Genomic DNA, 11,075 nt, shown 5'->3' on the forward strand with positions numbered 1-11,075 from the left:
ACTTGAAACCCTTCACAGACACAGCCTGTTCTACAAAACACTCCAAGAACCTGTCCAAACCTCTCAGTGTTGGGATAAAAACCTTCTCTAATCATCAACTTTGACGATCGCACCCGTTCGTGAAGAATGATTGGCACGTGCAGTTGTGATCCGTGGATGTCGGATTTCTGTGGAGATGGATGAGTGAACTTGTAAAACAAATTGTTTAGGAAACAATGAAGGAATAAAGTATTTTCAAAAAATTGTTTAAGAACAATTATTTCGGTCATAACTGCCGCTTATCTGTTTTATAGATTAATTCTTAGAACATTAATTTGGATTATTGACAATTTAGTCATTAGTCTCAGGTAACCAAATCCATAATTGTATAGATAGTCATAATTGTATCGCCAAAATCAACCAAATAATACAAAACCTTTCACCAATTTTGCAAAGATTAAATGGAAAATGTGGCAACACGTCAACTTTCAATATTACCGGATTTCCAAGTATAAGTGCACATAAATAAACATCATCCTCTGTAACATTAGTCTCATTGATCACAAAGCTGTCTTGTGTGTGTTTAAATGCTAATCATGTCTATTAAAGCATAATAATAGAGATGGTGAATTCCTTGTTAAAACCAAAAGTTATTTATGTTTTTGTCTTGTGTGTGATCAGGTAACCAAGTCCATCGAGGGCCTGCTTCCTTTACCACAGATCCGTAACCCAAACGACCCAAGAAGAAAGGAGCTAAAAGAGCTTGAAGCCATAAACAAGGTCATTGACCAGAAATCACATTCCTTGGTGAGGAGAGAGCTTCAGGCTGGTCATGGTTACATGATCCTCCAGACCGCATTGTTCATGAGGCTAACCTTCTGGGAACTCACATGGGACGTTATGGAGCCAATCTGTTTCTATGTCACATCTATATACTTCATGGCCGGTTACTCTTTTTTCCTGCAGGACCTCAAAAGAGCCTTCCTTTGAAGGGTTTTACCAAAGCAGGTTTGAGGCTTAACAGAGGAAACTGATGGAGGCTCAAGATTTTGATGCTGGGAGGTATGATGAGCTGAAGATGCTGTTTAATCCAAAGCCTTCTTCAGCTCGTGTTTCCAAGATTCTTGGAACTATACAGAATTAATCTTTGATGAAGGGCATTTTGTTACATACTGTGATGTTATTGGACTCAGCACGCCAGCGCCTCATGTTCAAGCCCAACCAAGTGTGAAGCCCACATCAGCCTTCACAACTACACGACAAAACCCTGCAACGGTAACAAAAGGAGTCAAAGCTCAAAACAGAGAAAAGCAAGAAGACAAACGATGTACCTTTGTTACAGCTCATCAGGTGGCTCTCGGTAACAGATTTGAGGCACTTAGGGATCAGGATGTCTGAGCTGTCAGAGTCACCTGTCCTCAGTCTAGATCGTTCTTTATGTTGTGTATAAAGTAGACAAACCCAGAGTTGTATCTCTCAAGCAATCAATGAATATTTTCATGAAATCTCTCTAAACGCTTCTCTGTTCTATCACCTTCTCTGTTTCACCTATATGGTATCAGAGCTCCGAAAGTAGATCATGGAAGACAATCAAGATACACTGACGGTTGCTGCCCTCACAATCACCCAAGGTGTTACCTTGAAGCTCAAAGAAGGCAACTACCTCTTATGGAAGCTTCAGTTCGAGCAGTTTCTTTCAAGTCAACAACTTTTGGGTTATGTCAATGGCTCTCATCCGTGACCACCTCCGACAGTCACGATTCGTAACGGAGAGCAAGTCACGGAGGAAGCCGACCCCGAGTTCAACAAGTGGATCTAGAAGGATCAGCTGATTCTAGCGTGGTTATACGGATCTCTTACTGAAGATGCGCTCAAGTCTGTCTATGGCCTTCATTCATCACAAGAGGTCTGGCTGGCCTTGGCAAAGAAGTACAATAGGGTTTCGGCGACGAGGAAGCTAGATCTACAAAGGCGTGTTCAGACAACTCTTAAAGGAAACAAGACGATGACTGTGTATTTGTCTGAAATCAAATCTTTGTGCGATCAACTCGACTCCATTGGGGCTCCTATCACAGAGCAAGAGAAGATCTATGGCATTCTGAATGGTTTAGGGAAAGAGTACGAGTCTGTCTGCACCGTCATTGAGCATTCGGTGGATCTCTTTCCTGAGACACGTCTTGATGACATAGTTCACAAGCTCACTGGCTTTGATGACAAACTTCAAGCCTACGAGTCCCCAACAGAAGTCTCAGCTCATCAAGCCTACTATGTCAATCGTGGGGGTTACTCTGGACGAGGAAGAGGCCAGAACCGTGGTGGTTACAGAGGAAGAGGCTCCTACTCTACTCAAGGCAGAGGTTTTCCATAGCAGTTTGGTCAAGGAGCTCACAAAAGCACTTCTCAGAGCAACAATCAACGGCCAACCTGTCAAATTTGTGGGAAGTATGGACATCCAGCTTACAAGTGTTACAGAAGATTTGATGAGAACTTTGCTGTCGATGATCCTCCTCCTCAAGCGAACGTACTCACTTCAGGATCAGGCAACAAAATCACCGGTGCAGAGTGGTATCCAGACAGTGGTTCATCTCATCATGTCACTAGCTCCGCTCAGCATCTAGACAATGCTCAAGAGTATGATGGTCTGGACAGTGTGATGGTAGGCAATGGCGAGTTCTTACCAATCACTCATATGGGTTCTGCGTCCATTGCTTCAGCAACAGGTAACATTCCTCTGTATCTAAGTTAACAGATGATTATCCCTGTGAGTTTACGTTTGATGCTACAAATGTGTATGTTAAGGAAAAGGCAACCAACAGAGTTCTCAGTCTGGGAAACAAAATTAAAGGGCTGTATCGGCTGGATGATCCTCAGTTCTCGGTTTTTTACTCATCAAGACAACAGAGTGCGAGTGAGAATGTGTGGCACAAGAGGTTGGGGCATCCTAATGATCAAGTCCTGGAGCATCTTTCTTCAATAAAAGCCATCTCCTTCAATAAGACTTCTCAGTCAATTTGTGAATCATGTCAACTTGGCAAGACATGTCGCCTCCCTTTTCCAAATTCAGAGTTTCGGTCTGGTAGAATCCTTGAAAGAATAAACTGTGATGTTTGGGGTCCAGCACCTGTTGTTTCTGTTCAAGGTTTTCGTTTCTATGTAGTGTTCATTGACAATTGTTCAAGGTTCTTTTGGTTCTATCCTCTTAAATCAAAGTCTGATGTTAGTTCTGTATTCAAAGCGTTCCAACTTCGAGTAGAGAACCAATATAAACAGAAAATATCAGTGTTCCAGTCAAATGGAGGAGGTGAATTCATAAACAAAACACTGTTGGATCATTTTGCTGCTACTGGAATTAAACATTTGGTTTCATGTCCTCATACTCCTGAACAAAATGGACTAGCAGAACGAAGACACAGACACATTACAGAACTTGGCTTGTCAATGATGTTTCAAAGCTCCATACCGGCTACTCTGTGGGTCGAAGCTTTCTACACTGCTGCCTTTCTCAGTAACTTACTACCGTCATCAGTTAATGAGAAGCTTGTCAGTCCCTTTGAGATTCTCAATGGTAAAGCTCCGGTTTATACTTCTCTTTGTGTGTTTGGTTGTGCATGTTATCCCTACCTTCGTCCCTATCAGCACAACAAATTTGATCCAAAGTCTCTTCTTTGTGTCTTTGTTGGTTACAACGAGAGATAAAAAGGTTATAGATGCTTTCATCCTCCCACAGGCCGCGTCTACATCAACAAACATGTCCTCTTTGATGAAGATAGATTACCCTATTCTGATAGCTATCGTCATCTTTTACCTGTACCTGCAACGCCCCTCAGCTCTGCTTGGCGTCTTCAGGTTCCTGCTATGCTGAATCCTCAACAAGAATCAGTACAAGACCAAGTTCAAGAGGAAGTAACAAGGGTGATCAAGGTGGCTCTGCCTACGCCTCAACAACAACATTCTCCTGCTCAGTTATTGGATAATTCTGAAGCATCTACAAGCTCTTCAGAAGCGAGCCATGATTCAAACTCTGATGCAGAGAATATAGTTGTTGTAGCCGATGAACAAGCCCAACCTCCTGCTAATTCTCATCAGATGGCTACAAGAGCCAAGACTGGTGTCAGGAAAACCTAATCCTAGGTATGCTTTGGTCACAGTGAAAGGACTTCCTCAGCTACCAAAGTCAACTGCTGAAGCTTTAAACCATCCTGGTTGAATTGCATCAATGGGCGAAGAAATTGGTACATGTGAAGAAACAGAAACGTGGAGTTTAGTACCGCTTCCTCAAGATGTTAAACTCATTGGTGCATGTGGGTTCACAAAGTCAAACTTAATGCTGATGGAACGTTACTGAAGTTGAGATCAAGACTTGTAGCTAAAGGAAACCAGCAAGAAGAAGTAGTGAATTTCCTTGAGACGTACAATCCAGTAGTCCGAACGGCAACAGTGAGACTTGTGCTTCATCTAGCTGTTATGCATCATTGGGACATCAAACAGCTAGACGTTAAGAATGCATTTTTACACGGAGACCTGTCTGAAACGGTCTATATGAGACAGCCTCCGGGGTTTGAAGATAAGAACCACCCTGATCATGTGTGCTTACTGCGCAAAGCTATATATGGGTTAAAACAAGCCCCCAGGGCATGGTTTGATAAATTTAGCTCATACCTACTGGAGTTTCGCTTTGTCTGCAATGAAAAAGACGCTCCCCTCTTCGTGTATCAGAAAGACAAAGACGTGATCTTCTTGTTACTCTATGTTGATGACATGGTCTTGACTGGTAACAACAAAGATCTCATTCAGAAGCTGCTTGTGTCACTTAAGAAGCAGTTTCAAATGAAAGATATGGGACCGCTGAGTTACTTTCTTGGAATACAAGCTCACTTCACTCCTCCTGACTTGTTTCTGAATCAAGAAAAGTATGCGTGTGACTTACTGTAGGCTGCTGGTATGTTGGATTGCTCTCCAATGCCAACACCGCTACCTGTGCAACTTGACAGAGTTCCACATCAAGATCAAGACTTCTCCAACACGAAATACTTCAGAAGTCTCGCCGGGAAGCTTAAGTACTTAACTTTGACGCGCCCTAACCTCCAGTTTGCAGTCAACTTCGTGTGTCAAAAGATGCACAAACCTGCAGTGTCTGATTTTAATTTACTCTAGCGCATCTTAAGATACCTGAAAGGCACAATAAAGATGAGAGTTCATCTAGAATCAGACACAGACTCACAGATTCGAGCCTACTGTGACAGAGACTGGGCTGGTTGTCAAGACACAAGAAGATCAACAGGAGGGTTCTGTACCTTTCTTGGTTCAAACTTGATTTCTTGGTCGGCGAAGAGACAGGATTCAGTAGCCAGATCCTCAACTGAGGCGGAGTACAGAACACTTTCTGATACTGCAGCAGAACTTTCTTGGATAGTTGGCATGTTGAAGAGTGTTGGTGTCAAACAATTCAGTCCAGTGGAGATTTATTGTGATAATCTATCGGCGGTTCACTTGACTGCCAATCCAGTGCTACATCGCAAGTCGAAACACTTTGCTACTCACTATCACTTTGAGAGAGAGAAAGTAGCAGATGGATCACTCACTGTCAAGCATATTCCGGCGGCGCAACAGCTTGCTGACATCTTCACCAAATCGCTTCCTCAACACAGCTTATGTTCCTTGCGTTTCAAACTCGGAGTTGATAACCTTACCACCTCGAGTTTGAGCGGGAGTATTGGACTCAGCAGACCAGCGCCTCATGTTCAAGCCCACCCAAGTGTGAAGCCCACATCAGCCTTCACAACTACACGACAAAACCCTGCAACGGTAACAAAAGAAGTCAAAGCTCAAAACAGAGGAAAGCAAAAAGATATGTACCTTTGTTACAGCTCATCAGGTGGCTCTCGGTAACAGATTTGAGGCACTTAGGGATCAGGATGTCTGAGCTGTCAGAGCCACCTGTCCTCAGTCTAGATCGTTCTATATGTTGTGTATAAAGTAGACAAACCCAGAGTTGTATCTTTCAAGCAATCAATGAACATTTTCATGAAATCTCTCTAAACGCTTCTCTGTTCTATCACCTTCTCTGTTTCACCTATAGATGTCTCGTTGTCCTAACCCGAGAAAGATATTCTATTAACAACCCAAAAACTGTGAAAGAAAAGAAAGAAAACAAAGTATTCTGCGGCTTACGTTAACATTTGGAAGAGTAGATAAAATATCTAATATGATGTATACGTAATAAAAATATCGTAACTATTATCATAGTTTTTTTTCTAACAAAATATCCATGCATATGTACTTCGATTTCTAAAGCGTGAAGTTCTTAATTTTTTAATTGGAGAAAATTATTGATTGTAATTACTGTATCCAGACAATCTCAATAATGCTAATGTATCATATCGTCACGTTTGTATAAGTTTAGTATAGCAACATGTATAACGTTGCCTAATCTTATTTCGTCGGACTTTGCTTAAATGATTGATAGAAGCTCACCGTAGTTGTTGTTGTAACTTGTAAGCTCACCGTCCAAGTCCGTTGTAGGTATTGGTAAACACAGTCGAAAGACACAAATAAAATTTAAAGGGCAAAACTTATGCTGCAGTTGTTGTGGCTAATTAACATTAAACTTCATTTGGGTATCACCACGTCTACGTCAGGAGGTCATACGAGTCTTACCGCTGCAGATCGGCTTCAGAATCTGGGGCAGATTGTATTTTATCTTTTAAGATTTATATTTAGATAATGTTTAAAATATATTTAAATTATATACATATCAAATAGTTTTGGGCTATTTTCAAATTTATTAATTATATTTATGATTTTTAATAGAACAATATAGATTTATATAAAAAATTAAACTTCTTAAAAATTGATATACGGAAGACACGGACTTGGCTCCCGGGTGGTTGCACCGCTTGTCTCCCTGCTCACCCAGGCCTGGAAAAGAGGAAGCGGATTGCAGAGGTGAAGATGAAATCATAATAACCTTGAGGACAATGTTCTTCAAGGAGGAAATAATGATAAGCTGGTAATTTGGCTGTCACGATCATTGCTTCAGAGTGGTTATGGGCTTAGGTTTATTATTAACTTATAAGCTTTTATGCTATAAGTATCGAGAATATTTGTATTGAAAACTTTATCAAATTATCAAATAACAAAATATCTTAGAAATGTGTATTCAAGTGAGAGTTTTAGGTGATTTGTATTAAAATGACAAATCAACTGTTATTCAAACATGAATTTTAAAAACTCATTTAAAATTCACTGTTATTGAACTTAACATTTCTTAGAGTACTCTAAAATCCATTTTTATTGAACATATTTTAAGTTGTGAAGTTTTAAAGCTTTAAGATGACTTTAGGGTGTTTGGGTGAAGTTTCTTAGTTAAAAAAATTAAAACTCAAATCTCATGGTTTTAGGTTATATTCTAGAGTGGTTTAACAAAAATCACCTAAATCTCTGCAAATTATTATCTAAAACTCCATTAAAAATCAAATCACCTCAAATGTTATATTGAATACATCCCTCTTAATCTTCTCTTTTTTCTTCTGAAATTCTTCTGTTTCTCACCCATTTTTTGTCACAAATTAGATAAGCTCAAAAAAAAAAAATGTTCTTGGGAATAGCTAGGTTAAGATCAAAATTTAACAACAAAAAACAAAAAGAGTAAGTCTCCTCCCCCTATGAAAGACGAATCAGAGGTCATATACGAACGTCCTGATGAATATCATGATCTCTGTTTTGCCGTTAATCCCAGGACTTCAATAATCTGACGGACTTTAAGGAGGATTTTCTCACCTCAATCGGGGATGCAGAAAAAGACAACTTACAGTGATACGTGAAGCTGATTCTCACGCCGGAGAAGATGACCGGAGTTGACTCACGGAGCAAGCAGCGGCGGTTCAGTTTCTTCATTCAGTAGTCGACACGTGTTCATCTCATCCAATTGTTCTACGGGAAATTGTCATTTAAATCACCAAATTTTGGTTGAAAAAAATGAACTTTTCGTTGGACCATTTAAAACACCAACTTAGATTGAATAACCACTTTAAACTTCAACTTGATTTGACTAAACCATATTAAAGACGACGTTAACTCGGGTAACGGATTGATTAGACGGAGTTAATCGACGTCTGTAATATCTGTTAAGTCCAAATGACATCGTTTTGAATTTTTTAAAAAAAATTTTTGAAAGGAATCGAATCCGTGACCAAAGCTACACTCACTGTAAACCCAACCTACTAGACTACTTACAATTTTGTTTACTTAAATAAATACTAATATAGATCCTATCGGATTCAAGTGTCCTCATTTCAGCCCTGCGATCAGGGACGGTTCTGAATGAGATAGCGGGATTTCTTCATGAAATTAGTCACCTCATTTCTCTCTTCTCAACCTTATATTTTATTGTAATTCCCCGATCAGCAAACTCTGTCGCTGATGGGCTAGCGAAAAACGCTCTTGCAGCTTTTAGCTTGCAAAACCTTGTTTAAGTTTATTAATGAAGTACTTCTGCTTTGACCAAAATAAAATAAAATAAGTACTAATAGACATTATTATTAAACTTCCAAATCATCTTCTTCCAACATAAATCCCTAAGTTAATTTTTCTACGTATCTGCCTCCTTTTATCAGGTGAGTACAAATGTGAATGAATGAATGAAAACAGAGCAATCTTGATTTTTTTGTTAAGAAAAAAGAGAGTAAATCTTGATTCTCCGTTATGTGTCCGCAGCAACTCGAACGTGCATCCACTGGTGATTGCGGCTCATCCTTAAGAATCCAATATGTTTGATGTGGGTCTCTCAGACAGTGGGGTTCATATATTTGAGCAGCTTGACTCAGGGATTTAGAGATTTAGGATGGGAGAAGATGATTCGGAGGTTTACTAATATTATCTATTAGTATTTATTCAATTTAGCAAAATTATAATTGGTCTAGTGGTTCAGGTTTACAACGAGTGTAGCTTTTGTCACGGGTTTGTTACCTTATAAATATATTTTTTTTAAAAAAATCAAAACGACGTCGTTTGAAATTAGAGACGGTGATTAACTCCGTCTAATCAATCTGTTACCCAAGATAATGTCGTCTTTAATTTGGTTTGGTCAAATTAAGTTGATGTGTGAAGTGACTATTTAATTTAAGTTGGTGCTTTAAATTGTCCAAATTAAAGTTCTTGTTTTTTTTAACCAAATTTGAACAAATTAAATTTCATATTTTTTTTAAACCAAATTTGAACGTTGGTGTTAAATGACAACTTTTTCATTGTTCTATACGTCTTTGTATATATGTTAATCATGCTTTTGTGCTTTTATGTATTGCTGTATTTTTTTCTCTGGGCTTTTAAAAGTATACAAGAAAACAAAGAAAAATATTTTAAAAATTAAATGTGGAACCTACATATGCTTAGGTGGAAACTTTAGAAGAGAGGAAAGTCTCACGTTATATATATGATTTTATGTTATTAAATCATTATATATATGATTTTATGTCAAGAAATCTTTTTTGTTTAGGTAGTTACTTTGTAAGCATTATCTTTTATTTATAATGATATTATCATTCTTCGTAATACAGAATGTACTTATCTGGATTGATGGTAATAGTCAGCTATACTTATAGAAACTAAATTCCCATGTTTGACTAGTTCATTTTGTATTCAAGATTTAGCTATATCCATAGATATATGCGTCACTAATTTTTTACAAAGATGTTAAAAATAAATAATGTTTTCCATACAAAGGCTATAAATACTCAAACATGTTTGCATCTTTATCATTCCAAAAAATATCTCAGATCCACAACATGAAGCATTTGATAGTTTTTGTGTTTATTAGTGCTATGTGTTTTGGGTTAAACGAAGCTTGCAACAGAATAGTAATTAGAAATTGGTTCGATCATGGTCAAGTTTTGTTGGTCAAGTGTAAAAGTAACTGGGGGAGATCAGAAACTTCTCGTTTAGTTGCCAGAGGTGATCATGGAGCTTTCTTTGTCTTTTATTTCACTGACCATCCATGGCCATTTCATACACGATGGGATTGTAATATTAGTTATAGAGATGATAATCATACGTATTATTATGATCTTGAAGCATATCATTCAAATTTTCAGCGATGTGATCAGTTACGTGAATGGATTGGCAGAGATGATGGAATTTGGTTTACAAGAAGTGATGATTATCCTGTGTGGGTTCTCCCTTGGAAGCTAGCGTAGCTTTCTGTTTTACTTTGTTCTTCAAATAACTATAAACATTAAATAAAATAAATCGATTTGATATAATAAAAAGTTTAATATTAACTAAAACATTATAAAACCTCATTTCTATGATACATAAAACAATTACATCGCCGATTACATATGTTATACAGTTTCAAAACTCATCAGAAACATATGACTCATTCGCAAGAATCATAAACTCTGATTGTTTAAATGATACACCCATCTTTGGGTGTCCAGCTCTTTGACAAAGATTGTTTTATGATTGGAAATTAGAACAAGATTGGAAACTGAGAGAGTGGATCTTCATCTTTTATGATTTCATAGTACAAGTACATGTTTAGTGCCTCGCGAGGTGCCTTTCCTTGAGTGAGAAACCCAGTGTATGTATAAGTATAACAATCCAAAGCTAAAAGTCTTTATTAGACATGTTGCGGAACACTCTCAACGCGGCTGTGGTGTTACCAACCTTGCAGAGATAGTTTATAAGCGAGTTTCCCATGACAAGATTCCATCTCCAAACTAGTACCAATGGTGATACGAAGATCCAAGTCTCTAGACAAACATAGACTAGAGAGTACTGAAGCAAACGTATACTGATCCGCCACAAGTTCCCTATTCTTCAAACTACTAATAAAAACATTACGAGCTTCTTCGAATCATTACTTTCGAGTTTAGTAAAATGTGTGTATCATCATCACATTCACAAGAACGATATCTGGAGCTAAACCTTTAGATTGTAATAAACTCAACACACTAAACGCTTCATCAACCATTCCGTAATCTACAAACCCTTTGATCAAACTAGTATACGTCACTAGATAGATTGGGAGAGCAACCGATCTTAACCATCTTGTTGAACAGATCAACCGCCTTTTTTGGATCTCCTGACCGAAAAAAAAA

General features: G+C 38.3%; 1 protein-coding gene across 1 annotated transcript; it reads left to right on the forward strand.

Annotated features, from left to right (window-relative positions):
- The first annotated feature begins 440 nt into the window (after nucleotides 1–440).
- LOC106303472 (calcium uniporter protein 1, mitochondrial-like) lies at nucleotides 441–1,123 on the forward strand. The gene is made up of 3 exons (XM_013739731.1): nucleotides 441–488; nucleotides 661–900; nucleotides 1,004–1,123. The coding sequence occupies exons 1-3, from the start codon at nucleotides 441–443 to the stop codon at nucleotides 1,121–1,123; spliced, it is 408 nt and encodes a 135-aa protein (XP_013595185.1).
- Nucleotides 1,124–11,075: the final 9,952 nt, after the last annotated feature.

This window comes from Brassica oleracea, chromosome C7, assembly GCF_000695525.1.
Source record: "Brassica oleracea var. oleracea cultivar TO1000 chromosome C7, BOL, whole genome shotgun sequence".
NCBI lineage: Eukaryota > Viridiplantae > Streptophyta > Magnoliopsida > Brassicales > Brassicaceae > Brassica > Brassica oleracea.